General features: G+C 41.4%; 1 protein-coding gene across 1 annotated transcript in view; it reads left to right on the forward strand.

The window, feature by feature from the left end:
- VTI1B (vesicle transport through interaction with t-SNAREs 1B) overlaps positions 1–18,363 on the forward strand; it is a 23,058-nt gene continuing 4,695 nt past the window's right edge. The window contains exons 1-3 of the mRNA XM_079914751.1: positions 1–468; positions 14,738–14,796; positions 16,969–17,160. Coding sequence (XP_079770877.1) covers positions 354–468; positions 14,738–14,796; positions 16,969–17,160 — 366 coding nt within the window. The 5' untranslated portion in view covers positions 1–353. The remainder of the gene's footprint in view (positions 469–14,737; positions 14,797–16,968; positions 17,161–18,363) is intronic.

Here is an 18,363-nt window from a genome sequence, read left to right on the forward strand (position 1 = left end):
GTTCCCACAGTCCCTTCCGCCGTGGCCTCTTCCCAACCCCGGACTGGCTAATGCCGGGGTTCCGAGACTGCCGCTCGCGCCCGAGAGCCACCGCTCCCTCAGGAGTAGCCTGGGCAGCGCAGCCCGCCCGACTTGCCGTCAGGCTTTGGCGCCCGGCGCGCCGTCAGTGACGCCATGCAGGGGGTGGGCGTTCCGACTCGGGAGGACCCCGCCGCGGCCCCGGAAGCGCCTCGTCCTGAGCTGCGGTGGCGGCGGTCGCCGGAATGCCTGCGCGGCTGGGCGGCTGACGGCGGAGTAGGAACGGGCCCCGTGCCCGGAATCTCGGCTGCCGCTGCTAGAGAGCGGCCTGCGCCATGGCCAACTCAGCCGCCTCCTCAGAGCATTTCGAGAAACTACATGAGATCTTCCGCGGTCTCCATGAAGACCTACGAGGGGTGCCGGAGCGGCTCCTGGGGACGGCTGGGACAGGTGAGGCGGAGTCAGGCTGAGCCCAGGGGCACCCAGCTCCGCCAGCTCTGGGAAGAAGAGCTCCCACCCCCTTCCCAGACCCTCCCTCCCTTCTCTCCGCTTCTCATTCTCAGACACGCCCCCTAGGGCTGGCTGGGTCCCGGCGCCCAGGATCTCCCTGCCGCCACTTAGCGTGCTCAGGGATGCACCTCGGAGTGTCATCTCCCTCTTGATCCTCCTGTAGCCTTCAGATTTTTCTCGTTTCATTTTCACTATGGCAAGAAGAGTGTAGGGGACCTAAGCCTGCGATCCGGTATTTGAGTAGAATCGGGTTTTCTTTTGTAGCTCTCTTTTTTTTTAAATATCTTTATTGGAGTATAATTGCTTTACATTGTTGTGTTAGTTTCTGCTGTGTATTTTGTTTTATACATTTAACAGTGTTATTCTCAAAAGAGGTCCGTAGTTTTCACCAGATTGGCAGAGGATCTGTAGCACAAAAAGGGTTAAGAACCCAAGGGAATCATAACTTTGGGGGTTGGTAAATAACCAGTCGTGAGGGGGATTGGTCTTTAAAATCAGGATTGTGGTCTTTAGGTGTGGTCCCCTTATGAACTCTCTGTTTAGACTGTCTCTTGCCCCTTGATTTCAAAATTCAGAGTGCTGCAAGCTTTGCTTGGAGGAGCTAAGAGTTTTCCAGTTGAATCTGTATAGGAAGGTCTCCTATAGTTCTTTGCCTTAAGAAAAATAGATCTTGATGGCAAAGCAGATGAGACTTTTATTGCTTTTACTTAAGCGTCAAAGCTTGAGTGTTTGGTCTGTGTGTTACCCAAGGTCATGTGAATTGAATGACTGTGGTGAGAATGAAATTCATACCTTTGTTTAACATTTACTGGGAGAGGCTGCTGTGTGCCAGGCACTGTCCCTAGATGCTGGTAATATTGCATATTACAGTGAAAAGACTTACAAATCCCTGTTCTGATGGGTCGATGATAATATATAAATATTAAGAGGTGGTGTTAAGGGCAATACAGGAAAATAAAGCAGGGCCAAGCAATGGGGGGGGGCTCTAATTTTAAATTGGGTGGCTGTGAAAGGCCTCTTTGAGGAGGTGGCATTTGAGCAGAGACTTGAAGTAAGGGAGTAAGCCACGCAAAAATCTGGGAGAAATGAGTGTCAGGACAGAATAGTACTGCAAATGTCCTTAAGCAGAAATGAGCTTGGTATGTTCTAGGAAGAACAAGAAGGCAGTGTGTTTGGGGTGGAATGAGCAGAGGAGATAGTTAGTGGTAGTAGATGAGGCTTTAAAGAGGTAGGCAGGGCCAGATTGCATATGGGCCCTTGTACACCAGGGTGAAAGATTTGCATCTTTTTCTAAATGTAGTGGCTTGCAGTTAAAGGATATAGAACAGGAGAGTGATGGGATCTGATTTACATGGTTGAAAAATAGACCTTTTTTTCAGCCTTGTGTTGAGTTAAATTTTGCAATGTCTATTTCTGTAAGGCTAAATAATGCCAAAGGACATTCTGTTTTGAAAAATAGAAAACTGAGTTAGTTATATTCACTTTTGTCATCTACCTAAACTTCTAATTCCTGCAAAGAGGACACTCAAAAAGGTGTGAATTTCTACCCAAGTGCAAAATACTCTAACACGAGTTGCTGGTAATGCTTTGTTCAATGAGTAAGTAAATAGAATATACACATATCCGCAGGTTATAAGAATTTCAACAACTTTTAGTCTTCTTATTCACTACTTTATTCATACTTCTCAATAAATATTTGTCAAATAAGTTGAATTTAACTAAGCAAACACACCAGGCCTCATCTCTGATTCCTCTTTTTTCTAGTCCTGAGACTACTTCATAGGCTTTCCACCAATGAAGCTTTATTTTCCACCATGAATTATGAAGCACTGAATAATGTACATAACACATCCCTTGCATTTAGCTTATGCTCTGTAATTGAATTCAGTTTTTTCAATAAACATTTATTGAGAATTACGTATCAGTTAGTGTCCTGAGCCCCGAGAAGTTCCAAGAGTTCTTGCCTTAAATGGGAGCAAATTTACAACAAAGTGTGTGATGAGTCCTAAGATAGTTTTGAGACCATGACAGAAAAACCTAACATGGGCGTGGGGGAGCAAGAGGGAAGCTTCACAGAAAGGGGAACTTCTAACTGAGTGTCACGGGTTGAACAGGAGTCTGCCTGAGAGGGGAAATGGGAAGAGGCAACAAAGGAAGAAAAAAATCAAAGATTCACAACTATTACTGGAGCTTAAGATATGTGTGGGACCTAGAGGGGTGGGATAGGGAGGGTGCGAGGAAGATGCAAGAGGGAGGGGATATGGGGATACATGTATACATACAGCTGATTCACTTTGTTATACAGCAGAAACTAACACAACATTGTAAAGCAATTATACTCCAATAAAGATGTAAAAAAAAAGATTCTTAATAAAGAGTGGCTGCCAGTTTCATTAAAAAAAAAAAAGTATGTGTGGGAGAATAGTAATAGATGAGGAAAGTAAGACACAGCCAGACAGTTAAGGGACCTAAGTGTCACATTAAGACATCGAGACTTGATATGGAGAATCAGTAAAGGACTTCAAATAGCTGACTAATATGGTTAGATTTAATTTTAGAAGGAGAATGCTGGTGGCTGAGTAGAGGATGAAAGAGAGGCACAAGAATCTGTATACCAGGGACCATGTTAGGAGCCTTTATGGCAGTCATCTAGGTAACATGGGACTCTAGAGAGTCCCAAATCCAAGAGGTGATTCTGGACAGAAATTAACCATACTGATTGGACATGAGGAGTGAGGGAGACAGATTCAAGAATGTCTGCATTTTCTCACTTGGTCAGTTGAGTGAATGATAATTTTAAGAAATGTAAGAGTAGAAGCAGGCTTGTTTGGGTTGTGGATGAGAACATCAAGAGTGATTACATAGAATAGAGAACGTATGTCCATTCTAGCCTGACAGATATTTCTTCTCCTACCATTAAAAATAACATTTATGAAGAAGATACATGAGTTGAAAGGCAGGGTATTGTAATATTTAACAGCAAGGATTCTAGAGCCAGACTGCCTGAGTTCATATCCTGGGTCCACCTCTTAATAGCTTGGTGACCTTGAACAACTTACTTTAACATAATTAGTGTCCTTTGCAAAATGGGAATCAGTCATTATATTTACTTCATAGGGATTTTTTGAGGATCAAGCGAGCTAATATATGTAAAGCCCTTAAAATACTGCCTAACAGTAGTAACAGCGATTAGCCATTATTCCTATTATATGGGAAATTGGATATTTTATTTAAATAAAACATAAGAATACCAGCTCTGTATACAACTACCCTTACCTTGCACTACTTTCCCTTTTTTTCTAGAGCACGTATCTTCTAACACACTAGACACTTCACATAGTTTTTTAAATTAATTAATTAATTAATTTATGGCTGTGTTGGGTCTTCGTTGCTGCGTGCAGGCTTTTCTCTAGTTGCGGTGCGTGGGGGCTACTCTGTTGCGGTGCGCGGGCTTCTCATTGCGGTGGTTTCTCTTGTTGCAGAGCATGGGCTCTAGGCACGTGAGCTTCAGTAGTTGTGGCACGCAGGCTCAGTAGTTGCGGCGCGCGGGCTTAGTTCCTCCACAGCTTGTGGGATCTTCCCGGACCAGGACTGGAACCCGTGCCCCCTGCATTGGCAGGCGGATTCTTAACCACTGCGCCACCAGGGAAGCCCAGACACTTTACATATTTATGATATTTATAGTATATTATTCGTCTTCCTTTCAGTAGAACAGTGGTTTTCAAAGTATGATCCCTGAACCAACAGCATCAGCATCACCTGGAAACTTGTTAGAAATGCACATCTTGGTTCCCACCGAAGACTTATTGAATCATTAACTGTTTTTACAGTCTGTTTTAACAGCCCTCTGGGGGATTTCTGATGCCTGTCAAGTTTGAAGGCCACTGATCTAGGACATAAGCTCATCAACACATGTTGTTTCTTTCTTTCTTTTTTTTTAAATACATGAAGCCTCTTGATTTTTATTTGTGAGCCACCAACTCAGATATTTTTTGTTTGTTTGTTTTGTTTACATTTTTTTTTTTTTTTTTGGCGGTACCTGGGCCTCTCACTGTTGTGGCCTCTCCCGTTGCTGGCCTCTCCCGTTGCAGTTGCGGAGCACAGGCTCCGGACGCACAGGCTCCGGACGCACAGGCTCAGCGGCCATGGCTCACGGGCCCAGCCGCTCCACGGCATGTGGGATCTTCCTGGACCGGGACACGCACCCTTGTCCCCTGCATCGGCAGGCGGACTCTCAACCACTGTGCCACCAGGGAAGCCCCCAACTCAGATATTTTTCAAATGCTTTATGGACCAAACAGAGCAAATCTGCAGGTGAAATCTGACCTGCCAATTTAATCTTCTGTAGGTATGTTCAACAGGTACTCATTGAATGAATGCTTATGTACGAAACTAATGATTTGAAAATCAAATCATGGTTTTCTATTAATTACATTCCAATTGTAGAGACTACTTTCTCCAGAAGAAAATGTTGGCCTCAGTCCATAAAACACTGCTTAAAATTTTAACATTTACATGAGAATCATTCTTTTGTTAATGGGAAGCATAAGCAAATCTAATTCTAAAAATGACCCCTGAAGAAGTTAGTTAAATGGATAATCAGTTCACTCTTATAGATGCCTTCTCATATGATATTAAAAGCATCACACAGCCAGCATGTATTGGCATTCTTGTTTATTTCTTGTTACTTAAGTAACAAGAAGAAGTTTAAATGTTTAAACTGCTTAATTTGATCCTTTTCATGAAGGCATTTAAAACTGCTATCAGCCATACTGATATCTCTTTGAATTTCTATAGCACATGTTATTTCTTGTCTTTTTGATAATAACCATTCTAACAGGTGTGAGGGGATATCTCATTGTGTCTTTGATTTGCATCTCCCTGATGATTAGTCAAGTTGAGTATCTTTTCATGTACCTGTTGTCCATTGTATGTCTTCTTTGGAAAAATGTTTATTCACATCCTCTGCTCATTTTATAATTGGATTGTTTGGGTTTTTGCTATTCATTTGTATGAGTTCTTTATATATTGTGGATACTAGCCCCTTATCGGATATATGATTTACAAATATATTCTCCCAGTAAATAAATTTTTTTCATTTTGTTGATAGTTTCCTTTTGCTATCCAGAAGCTTTTTTTTTTTTTCAAGCAATGTATTTTCTGGTGTGTGTTTTTTGCCTTTTTTTTTTAATGTAGTTGATTTACAATGTTGTGTTAATTTCTTCTGTACAGCAAAGTGACTCAGCTATACATATATATATTCTTTTTCCTATTCTTTTCCATTATGGTTTGTCACAGGATACTGAATATAGTTCCCTGTGCTATACAGTAGGACCTTGTTGTTTATCCATCCTATATATAACGGTTTGCCTCTGCTAATCCCAAACTTCCATTCCTTCTCTCCCCTACCCCCTCTCTCCCTTGGCAACCACAAGTCTGTTCTCGATATCTGTGAGTCTGTTTTTGTTTGGTTTTGGTTTTGGTTTTGTTTTGGGTTTTTTTTTGGCTGCACCACGTGGCATATAGGATCTTAACCCTTGCTCCCTGCAGTGGAAGCACAGAATCTTAACCATTGGACCACCAGGGAAGTCCCTGTTCTGTTTTGTTTGTTTTTTAGTTAATTTATTTTTGGCTGCATTGGGTCTTCATTGCTGTGCACAGGCTTTCTCTAGTTGCAGCGAGCTAGGGCTACTCTTCGTTGCGGTGCGCGGGCTTCTCATTGCAGTGGCTTCTCTTGTTGTGGAGCACGGGCTCTAGGCACATGGGCTTCAGTAGCTGTGGCTCGCAGGCTCTAGAGCACAGGCTCAGTAGTTTTGTGGAGCATGAGCTTAGTTGCTCTGTGGCATGTGGGGTCTTCCTGGACCAGGGCTCGAACCAGTGTCCCCTGCATTAGCAGGAGGAGTCTTAACCACTGCACCCCCAGGGAAGTCCCCCTGTTTTTGTTTTGTAGATATGTTGATTTGTATCGTATTTTAGATTCCACATATAAGTGATATCATATGGTATTTCTCTTTCTCTTTCTGACTTACTTCATTTAGTATGATAATCTCTAGGTCCATCCATGTTGCTGCAAATGGCATTTCATTCTTTTTAATGGCTGAGTAATATTCCAATGTTTTATATATATTTATTTATACACACACACACACACACACACACACACACCCCACATCCCACATCTTCTTTATCCATTCATGTGTTCATGGACATTTAGGTTGTTTCCATGTCTTGGCTGTTGTGAATAGTGCTGCTGTGAGCATAGGGGTGCGTGTATCTTTTTGAATTATAGTTTTGTCTGGGTATATGCCCAGGAGTAGGATTGCTGTATCATATGGCAACTCTTTTCCATACAGTTTTCCATAGTGGCTGCACCAATTTACATTCCCACCAACAGTGTAAGAGGGTTCCCTTTTCTCCAAACCCTCTCTAGCATTTGTTATTTGTAGACTGTTTAATGATGGCCATTCTGACTGGTGTGAGGTGTTACCTTATTGTAGCTTTGATTTGCATTTCTCTAATAATTAGTGATGTTGAGCATCTTTTCATGTGCCTACTGGCCATCTGTGTATGTCTTCTTTGGAGAAATGTTTATTTAGGTCTTCTGCCCATTTTTTATTGGGTTGTTTGGGGGTTTTTTGTTTTTTCTTTTTCTTTTTTGGGTTTTTTTTTTTTTTGCGGTACACGGGCCTCTCACTGTTGTGGCCTCTCCCGTTGCGGAGCGCAGGCTCTGGACACGCAGGCTCAGCGGCCATGGCTCACGGGCCCAGCCACTCCACGGCGTGTGGGAATCTTCTCGGACCGGGACACGAACCCACGTCCCCTGCATTGGCAGGCGGACTCCCAACCACTGCGCCACCAGGGAAGCCCTGCCCTGGGTTGTTTGTTTTTTTGTCGTTGAATTGTATGAACTGTTTGCATATTTTGGAAATTAAGCCTTTGTTGGTTGCATCGTTTGCAAATATTTTCTCCCATTCTGTGGGTTGTCTTTTCGTTTTGTTTATGGTTCCCTTTGTTGTGCAAAAGTTTGTAAGTTTGATTAGGTTCCATTTGTTTATTTTTGTTTTTATTTCTATTGCCTTGGGAGACTGACCTAAGAAAACATTGGTATAATTTATGCCAGAGCATGTTTTGCCTAGGATCTCTCAGAAGCTTTTAGTTTGATGTAGCCCTGCTAGTTTATTTTTGCTTTTGTTGCTTTTACTTTTGGTGCCAAATCCAAAATATCATTGTCAACATTCACGTCTTTAATCCTTTTTGAGTTAATTTTTGTATATAGTGTAAAGATAGTGGCCCAGTTTCATTCTTTTGCATGTGACTGTCAAATGTTTCCCAACACCATTTATTGAAGAGACTGTCCTTTTCCGTGAGGGAACAGGAAACAAATATTTCTCTCTCTCCTGGCACAGAGCTTCTAAAACCCTTGTAATTTCTGGGAGCATCTTTTATTCAGTGAGGCTGCTCTGGGTGGGCTCCTAGGTGGCTTCTGGATGGGAGCTGGTTACCAGAAAGACCAACCCATGATTAGAAGCTTGGATTTTCAGTCCTGCTCCACACTTCTCTGGAGAAGGGAAAGGGGCTTCAAATGGAATTAATAATTAACCATGTCTATGTGAGGGAGCCTCCATAAAATTTCAGTAGTATGGGGCTCAGAGAGCTTCCAGGTGGTTGAACATATCCACACTGGGAGGGTGGTGCACCTCAACTCTGCGGGGACAGAAGGTCCTGCGGGACAGAACAGGAGGGGAAAGAGACCCTCCAAGACCTTGCCCTATGTGTCTCTTCATCTGGCTTTTCATCTGTATCCTTTATCATGTCCTTTAATAAACTGGTAAACCTAAGTAAGTGTTTCTCTGAGTTTTGTGAGCCTTTCTACCATATTAATTGAATCTGAGGAGGGGGTCATGGGAACCTCCAGTTTGTAACCAAATTGGACAGAAGTTGTGGGTAACCTGAGGACCTACTACTTGCAATTGGCATCTGAGGTGGTGGTGGGGCCAGTCTTGTGGGACTGAGCCCTGAACCTCTGGAATCTGATACTATCTCTGGGTAGATAGCGTCAGAATTGAGTCGAATTGCAGGACACCCAGCTGGTGTCTCAGAGAATTGCTGCTGTGGGGAAAAAACCCATACATTCGGTGACCAAAAGTGAAGTGTTCTTTGTGAGTAGTAAAGGAGACACACGGGAAACAAACAACAGGAGGAAGGACTAAGTTTTTTCCTATACAGGAGAGAAAGATAGGAGGGAGAAAGACTGGGTTTTTCCTAATACATTTCCCCATTGTATATTCTGGGCTCCTTTGTTGTAAGTGAATTGACCATATATGTGTGGACTGACTTCTGGGCTCTCTTTTCCATTCCATTGAGCTTTGAATCTGTTTTTATGCCAGTACCATACTGTTTTCATTATTATAGCTTTGTAATATACAGTTGACCCTGGGTGCCAACCCTCTGCGCAGCTGAAAATGTGAGTGTAACTTGTTGGCCCTCCTATCCAAGTTTCCTCACTATCTGCAGATTCAGCCAACCACAGGTTATGTGGTACTGTAGTATTTACTATTGAAAAAAATCTGTGTATAAGTGGACCCGCCCAGTTCAAACCCTTGTTGTTCAAGAGTCAGCTGTAGTTTGAAATCAGAAAGCATGATGCCTCCAGCTTTGTTGTTCTTTTTCAAGATTGCTTTGGCTAATTGGGGTCTTTTGTGGTTACCTAAAAATTTTTGGATTGTTTGTTCTATTTCTATAGAAAATGCCATTCAGTTTGCTATTATTTTGTTGAGGATTTTTGCATCTGTGTTCACCAGGGATATTGGCCTATAATTTTTTTGTGGTGTTCTTCGCTGGTTTTGGTATCAGTGTAGTGCTGGCCTCTTAAAAAACTTTGGAAGTGTTCCCTCTTCTATCATAAGCTCTATATTTTGTCTGTTTGGTTAATTATGTATCCTAAGCACCTAGAGCAGTGCCTAGTACATACTAGGTGCTCTATAAATATTTGTTGAATGATTGTATAAATACTGTGAATTGTTGGAAAGAAAATAGTAATAATATATGATTGGTTATAAAAACTCAGTGTGATTTTATTTCTATTCTGCCATGTTTTCCACAGTTTCACCACTTTTAAAATCTATCTATCTATCTATCTATCTACCTATTTAAAAAAAGGATAGGATAACAGACACAATGTGTCCTACTTTAGGAATTTTGTATGACAGTGACAATCCATTAGCATATGTGATAATTATTAATCCATATAATATTACATTAAGCACCTACAACCATAATTTCTAGTCTTAGCTTTGCAGCATATGAAGATGTCTCTCCAAATACCTCAGACTGCTATAAATTCTTATCCAATTAATAGAGTAAGTATAGTCACCTATAGTCATGACTTTTAGTTTTGTAGCACCTGAAGGCACATTATTTTTTTTGAAGGCACATTATTAATGAACATTATAAAATTATTGAAAGTTTTTCATTTTAATTCACTTAAATCTCAGTATCTATACGTGAGACTCCATTATTTTAGAAACCAGAAAAAATAATAACTATGAAGGACCATATGTAGCAGGTTGGTAAACACAATTACTCACTAACTGCAGAATTTTAATTTTTCCAACACTCTTCATATTCTTTGGTGAATTTTGTTTTTGCTTAGTTTTTCCTACCTAGGAATTTACTTTTAAAAAACAGTGGTAGTTACTATTTATTGAACCCTTAATATGCTTGGCATTTGTTATGTGTTTGTTATGTGTATTGTCTCTTTTAACTCTTTCAGACAACTGTATGAGGTCAGTACCGTTATATTTATTTATAGTTGAGGAAACAGGCTTAGAGAGGATCAGGTAACCATGTGGTCTACAAAGAGGATGTAGGTCCTAGAAATGCCACAATGGGGCGCCAAAAACATTAATCACAGATTTTAAAGATCCTGGTGAAACTGAAGTTATTTCCACAGTTCTGATGGACCAAGGTTAGTCATTCTTGGGCTGGCAATTCAAATAGCCTATAAGAAAGAGAGGCTGCCACCTTGGTCGAACATGAGGTAGGTTTCCTCTAGCACTTTCAGAGCTGGGTGTTTCCATTTTATTCCATGTCCGGGGCATTGTGCGGCCATCCACCCAGTTTACCAAACATTCAGCTTCAGAGTGAGTCAGTCACAGGTGAAGGGTTTGGGAAGGCATGTGGGGTAGGGGATAGTGTTATTTGGAGTAGCTCACTCTTGTTTCTGGTGTCTGTTCTACCCAGTATCAGTCCTGTTGTTTTGTAGTTGATTGTAGTGTTAATTCTAACTCCATAAAAAATTAAGAGGTTTGAACATATTATACCTGTATACCTGGGAGCACGAAAATGCCCCTCAACACTATAGTGTACAGAAGCACTGGGTTGGGAGTCAGGAGACTTGCATTCTGGAACTAGTGTTGCTACACATCTACTCCTTCTGTGGCCTTGGGGAAGACAGTTTCTGCAGGCTCTAATTTCCTCAACTGCTAAATGAGAAGGTTAGACTAGATGATCTCTGAGGTCCATCTCAGCTCTTATATTCATTGATTTCACAATTCTGAGTCTAAAGCATAAAGGAACAGCTATTAATACCTCTCAGTTGGGTAGGGGTTTAACCTCTTGAACCTTTAAAAGTGTATAAGTTGTAGAGCACTCCTAGTAGAATGCATGCCTTATGAAATTAGATAGAGAGCAGAGTATTCCAAAAAGACTGAGAATAACAGAATCATGCAGGGAAGTTAGTGAAAGGATCAAGATTCTGTGTGCTGCCTCCTTCCCCCCCCCCACACTCTTATTTATGTAGCTACTTTCTTTGAGTCATTCTTAGGAATGCAGATTTTCATGTCTTTTAACAAAGAAAGAATAAAGGAGGAGAATTTATGACTAATAGAGATGTAGAAAAATCTAGGACGGGAATGCACTTAGAGAATACTGTCATCTTGGATCAGAAGTGAGTGTGCTTGAGTTTGGAGATGTGCCTATTCAGAGGAGTGACGACACTCAACACTTTAGTGAATGCTTGTTACAAAATAATATGATAGCTCTCCATGGAAGTGGCCATTCTTGACTGCAGATATTATTTCACTGCTGATAGCTGAAAACGCAGACTACTCAAGGATAATAACAGCTGCTTTGGCACTTATTTCAGTTACATCATGGTTAGTCAAGAAGTAGGCCCTTTGCCAGGGCTGAACTTTCTCCTATTTTTTTTTTTTTTAAACAAAAAACCCTGGGTTTTGGGCTTCCCTGGTGGCGCAGTGGTTGAGAGTCCGCCTGCCAATGCAGGGGACACGGGTTTGTGCCCCGGTCCGGGAAGATCCCATGTGCCGCGGAGCGGCTGGGCCCGTGAGCCATGGCCACTGAGCCTGTGCATCCGAAGCCTGTGCTCCGCAAGGGGAGGGGCCGCAGCAGTGAGAGCCCTGCTTACGGCAAAAACAAAACAAAACAAAACAAAACAAAAACCCTGGGTTTTGTGAGTGGTGTGTAGTGAGAAATAGTTTACCTGGAGTACCTATTTAGGGAATGTCACATGACAACGAAGGCAGCTTAGTAAAGGGTGCATTGTCGTTTGCTCTTGTAGGCAATAGCAGTGTCTAAGGAGTACCCTACCAGGTTTAGAGTTCTAGAAGCTATGGGATGTATAAAAGAAAAAGTAAATTTCTCTACTCAGAAGGAGCTTGATCTCAAGTTGAGAATATAGAATATACACAAGCAAAATGATTTATGATCATTTGAAAAGCAGTGGACAGCTGACATGCTAGATGCTGTTGTGATTAACAAAATGTAAATGCATATAAAGCATTACAGTGGTGTTACATCTTACATGGTATTTGGCTTTAAAGTCAAGGTGTGAGATGAAAATCAGGGTAAACAGAATTATCCAAGAAAATCTTAGGACAGCATGTCGAGTACCCACGTGCCATCCCTTTGTAAGCACAACTCAGCTGTTTTCTTGGCATTGGAAAAGATTGCTCTTTCTTCAGTTGATGGAAGTGCTGGCTTGTATTTAGAAGTCACATTGAGCTTTTTAAAAGACCGTGTCCTGGGCTTCCCTGGTGGCGCAGTGGTTGAGAATCTGCCTGCCGATGCAGGGGACACGGGTTCGTGCCCCAGTGTGGGAAGACCCCACATGCCGCGGAGCGGCTGGGCCCGTGAGCCATGGCCGCTGAGCCTGTGCATCTGGAGCCTGTGCTCCGCAACAGGAGAGGCCACAACAGTGAGAGGCCCGCGTACCGGAAAAAAAAAAAAAAAAGACCGTGTCCTTATACATGCTACAGTATGGATGAACCTTGAAGACATTATGGTAAGTGAAATTGTAAGATTCCTCTTATATGAGGTGCCTAGAGTAGTCAGATTCATAGACACAGAAAGTAGAATGGTGGTTACCAGAGTCCAGGGAGAGGGGAAATGGGGAGTTAGTGTTTAATGGGTATGGAGTTTCAGTTTGGGATGATGAAAAGGTTCTAGAGGTGGATAATGGTGATGGTTGCACGACATTGTGGATGTACTTAATGCCCTTTAACTGTATACTTAAAAACAGTCAAAATGGTAAATTTTATGTTATGTATATATTTTACCACAATTAAAGAAAACTATATCCCCAGATTGTGAACATAATTCCAAAAGATGAGTTCAAAAAATATTGTAAGCAATGACAACTTTGTGGTAATAAGTAGATTATGTATAGATTTCCAGGGAGAACATTCATTTGGATGTATACATTAAAAAAAAAACTCATAAATAGGACTAATTTTTGCTTGTTAGATATGCTAATAAGCCCTAATAAGGGCTTCCCTGGTGGCGTAGTGGTAAAGAATCCGCCTGCCAATGTAGAGGACACGGGTTTGAGCCCTGGTCTGGGAAGATCCCACATGCCATGGAGCAACTAAGCCTGTGTGCCACAACTACTGAGACCGTGCTCTAGAGCCTGTGAGCCACAACTACTGAGCCCGCGTGCCTAGAGCCCGTGCTCCGCAACAAGAGAAGGCCCGCGCACCGAAGAGTAGCCCCCGCTCACCGCAACTAGAGAAAAGCCCGCATGCTGCAATGAAGACCCAATGCAGCCAAAAAAAAATTAAAAAAAAAAAAAAACTATGCCTGTTAGGTATGATCTACCTCCTCATTTTATAGCCAAGGAAGGAGGTTAGGTCCCAAAGAGATGAAGAGAATTATCCAAGCTTACATGTTGAGTCAGACCCAAAGCTAGAACCAGAACCTAAGCCCCTTTACTCACCAGCACTTCCCCCATACAGATGTTTACCAGGTGACAGCATGCCAGTACTCCCTTCAACATTTTTGCTGTGTCCAACCACCATTTTACTATAATTAATCATTTTATTTATATGAGTATTTCATGTAAAATGCATTTATTTAATACATAAAGTTACTTTAAAAGGAAATTTTATATCACTACCTTAAATGGAAAATCTATAGAACCTGTCTAAATGATCAGAAAAAATACAGTGAAGGCAAAACAGTGCTGTGTTATTGCTTTGAAGCTAAAGCCTGTTCTGTTTTTGTTAAAAGGGGAGATTAGTAATTTTTAGTTGTTAAAGACATACTAGCACTAAAATGATATGATGCAAAGTACTGAACAAGGAGTGACTTTCCCTGTGTGAGTCAGTGGTATTTTACGTCATTTCCCATACCACTGCCCGTGGGTGTGGCTAAGAAACTTGTGCTGTATACCATGCAGTCTCTCCAGTGAGCAGAGTAGGTGGATTTTGAATTTGTTTGGAGAACAGCAGTGGATAAGGGTTAATATAGAGATGTGATTTACAGTGGGAGTGAAAATGGGGACAAAGATTTCAGAGAACTAGTATTGTTAAACATTCTTATTGATGAAAGTGTGCCTGGTTCCTGTTAGGATGGGTGAAAAATGACTGACAATGATTGATTTAGACCTGTTGTCTTTCCTAGTAGGGATGCTGTTGGTCTTTGGGGCCAGATCATTGTTATGCAGGACTGTCCATAGCATAGATACTCTTGTTCCCTGGACACTTAATGCCAATGGTAATACCGTCCCTCTCCCTTCCCCCCAGTTACTGTGATAACTAGTTCCCCTATGTTTCTAAATGTCTTTTAGGGGTGATTAAGTACTGTAGTAGTACCCTCAGGAAAGGAATGTGGAGTTTATTCTAAGCAGGGGATATAGCCTCTAGGAATGTTTGGAAGCAGGACTGAGCATTGAAAACTTGTCTGTCTTTTCCAGAAGAGAAGAAGAAGTTGATCAGAGATTTTGATGAAAAGCAACAGGAAGCAAATGAAACGGTGAGAACAAGGAACAAGTCCTTATATCTTCTTCCTGTTTGTTGGTCTTTTCCAGAAGTAATGCTTGTGACCTGATCACAGATTAACTGTTCCTGTCCATTGATCTTGCTTTTGATTATTTCTTACCAAATGAGGCCAGTTGATGGGGCTGGGTGTTGACAGGCAAACACAAATGGGTAAAGCTTGGAGACTCTCCTGAAATGAGTCTTTGATAATACATTGCTGCTGTAATAAGGACATTCTCATACTTCTGCCTGGGTGGTCTTTTAAAATCTCATTTTAAAAGCTGGCCATTGAGATCAGTTATTCTCCTTTGTTAAACTTACTGTCACACAAAATGGAGCTCAGAGGTGGTTCTAGCCATGTTCCCTTCTGGTTTTGGGGTTTTTTTTTGTTTGTTTGTTTTGGAGAGTGTTGAATTTTGCATATATGTCAGTGTAGTTTTTATTTTATTATTTATTTATTTATTTATTTATTTATTTATTTATTTATTTTGGGGGCTGTGCCGGGTCTTAGTTTCAGCACGCAGGATCTTTCGTTGTGGTGGGCAGGCTTCTCTCTAGTTGTGGCGTGTGGGTTTTTTTTCTCTCTCTAGTAATGGGCTCTGTAGTTGTGGCACGTGGGCTCTGTAGTTTGCAGCACGTGGGCTCTCTAGTTGAGGCGTGCGAGCTCAGTAGTTGTAGTTCGTGGGCCTAGTTGCCCAGCAGCACGTGGGATCTTAGTTCCCTGACCAGGGATCGAACCTGCGTCTCCTGCATTGGAAGACGGATTCTTTACCACACTGGACCACCAGGGAAGTCCCTGTTCCCTTCTGTTTTAAACGACAGGAGGATTTGGTACCTTCGGCAAGGCATGCATGGGCAGGATGAGTTCCCAGTCAGGACCCAAAGCTTGTCAGATGTTGGTCCAGGTTGCTGAGCAGTTTAAGAACTGCTTCTCTCTTAATCTGTGCCTTTTCTTTAACAACAACAAAAAACAAACAAAGAAACAAAAAGCAAGTTTTGCTCTCACCTTTTAGAAGTAAGGGTCCTCTGTTCTCCATATCACTGTGCTCTGGCTTCAGCAAAACCTTTTAGGAGGATGGAGCTAAAATCCAGGTCCCTGGTAGTACTCCAAAGAAATAGTTGCCCCTAGTATTTGCTACTCCAGAGTAGACTGAAAAATTCTTTTTAAGCCAGAGAACTTCTTTATTGCTTGTTGAAGAACAACTTCCTTATCTCAATGCAGTTCTGAGAAGTTAAGCTTATCTGCATCCTTTTCTCTATTCTGCATCTATTTTAAGAAGGATCAGCCTACCAGACTGTGGAAACTATCTCCTTCATAATGGGAGTACCAGAAACTTTTCTAATACCTGTGTACAGCTGGGCATATCCATGATACCTGTTACAGAGCCAGTCTTCTTTTTCACTTAACATCTTGGTAGCATTTCAAAAACCTTTTAATTAATACCAATTTATTTGTTTGGTGCTTAGATACTTTCTTTCCCTGAACTTAAAAAAATTAACCAGTCCTACTCTGGCCATCCCAGACAGACGGCTTCTTGTAAATTGGGTCTAGGTGTTACAGTTTACTTATCCCAGAAAAATGGGAATGATTTGGACCCCTGGTTATTCTGACATGGAGACAAACAGTTGATTTTCAGAAGGAGGAGGAAGGGAAGAACCTTGATGCCATACCCGTAGCATTTTTAGTACAGTAGATCTCAGAGTGCTTCATGAAAGCACTTGAACCATAACAAGCTAAGAACTTGGTATACTGAAAAGAGAATTTGAAGATTTTTGAATCCTGACTTCTCTTGTTATGTAATCTTGAGCAGGTTTCATCAAGTCTTATATATGAAGTAGAAGTAGTATTTCCTACCTTATTGATCTGTTGTGAGGAATAAATGAGAGAATGCATGTAAAAAATGTTTAATAAGCTATAAGGTACTTGTTAGTTTTCTCACTCATTCATCACATACTTTTTGAAGGCCTGTTCTATGCCTGCTAGGCACTGTGCCAGGCACTAAGAGTAATGAAGTGAACGTGTCACATGTGGTTCCTGCCCTCCTGGACCACATGGTTGAGTATTTATTGACGGTGATCTGTGGTTTGATTAGTCCAAACTAGACGTATTACCCATATGAGAGAGAACAGAAGCAGACCATCTACTCACTACTTTCTGCCTTCCTAGCTGGCAGAGATGGAAGAGGAACTACGTTATGCCCCCCTATCTTTTCGTAACCCTATGATGTCTAAGCTTCGAACCTACCGGAAGGACCTTGCCAAACTCCATCGGGAAGTGAGAAGCACACCTTTGACAGCCACTCCTGGGGGTCGAGGAGACATGAAATATGGTACATATGCTGTAGAGAATGAGCACATGGTAAGCTTCAGCTGTCTTTTCCTTTACTGGTCTGTGGTACAATGATTAACCATATTGTAGAGTATACAGTTCATGTCATCAGTGCATACTTGACTTTTTTTCCACCTTATCCTCTTTCTTGCATCCAATTCCCCTTTTCCCCTTGGGTGCCCACCTCTACTGAATTTAATGCAGATCATTCCAAACAATTTGCTTGTTTAGATTTCTTTGTATCCTTTATGTATAAAACAGTGCTTGGTGTGTAGTGGTGATACACAAGTGTTACCTATTCATATTACATCTGGACCCTGTAGTCTGACTCATTGATCCAGTTTCTTTCTCACATATGCCCCCAAAGTTCAGTTAGGCTTTTAATTTATCAGAGTATTGTTACAAAATTAACCCATGCTTTCCCTTACATTTATATCAGGATGGCCCAACAGCCCAGATACAGTAGAGAAAGCAGGCTGCTTCTTAAAAAGCGGGCTAACACCTTACTTTGTTGTGATAGAAAGTGCGCCAGACTGACTCTCTAGCCTCCAGTATTCTCATTTATAAAATTAGACTGTCTAAGCCGAAAACCTGTATTCTCAAACTGTCTAGAGAACACGGTTAAAGGAATAAAACTTCACAAAGATTAAATTTTATGTGTTACATTTGGGATTATATTCCACACCACAAAGTAGAAATGGCCTGACCAGTAATGTGGGAGAGAAGTGAACAGGGCCCACCAGTGCAGACTGCACGGATGTAGAAAGGCTAACGGCACAATTTTAAACAAATCCTATTTCATGATACATCCTGAATATAGTTTAAGAGATAGTCAAATGATACTAGCCTGACATTCCTGATGTCAAAACTAGAGTATTTAAGAATGTTAAATTTTCAAAATTCACTTGTGAAAGGAGGGTGAGAAAAGGCTGGCAAGTAGAGTTTGTTAAAGTGAGATGAAAGGTGTATAGTGACTTTGGTCATTTGTGACCCAAAAAGCCCTGAAAACAAAAAGGGGGGAGATAATTCCAAATAATAATTTTGCTTTAAAATTATTAGTTTCAGAAACTATTTAGATATACAAACCACCTGCAGTAGAATTATTGTTCCGAATCTGGGGTTGATTTGTGTGACCTTACTGTTCTTTTTTAAGCCTAATCAGTTGAAAATCCCCATCTTTTATTTTTAAAACCCCTTTTTCCTGATGCTTTATAAGCCAATGTAACTGGGATT

Source organism: Stenella coeruleoalba, assembly GCF_951394435.1.
Source record: "Stenella coeruleoalba genome assembly, chromosome: 2".
NCBI lineage: Eukaryota > Metazoa > Chordata > Mammalia > Artiodactyla > Delphinidae > Stenella > Stenella coeruleoalba.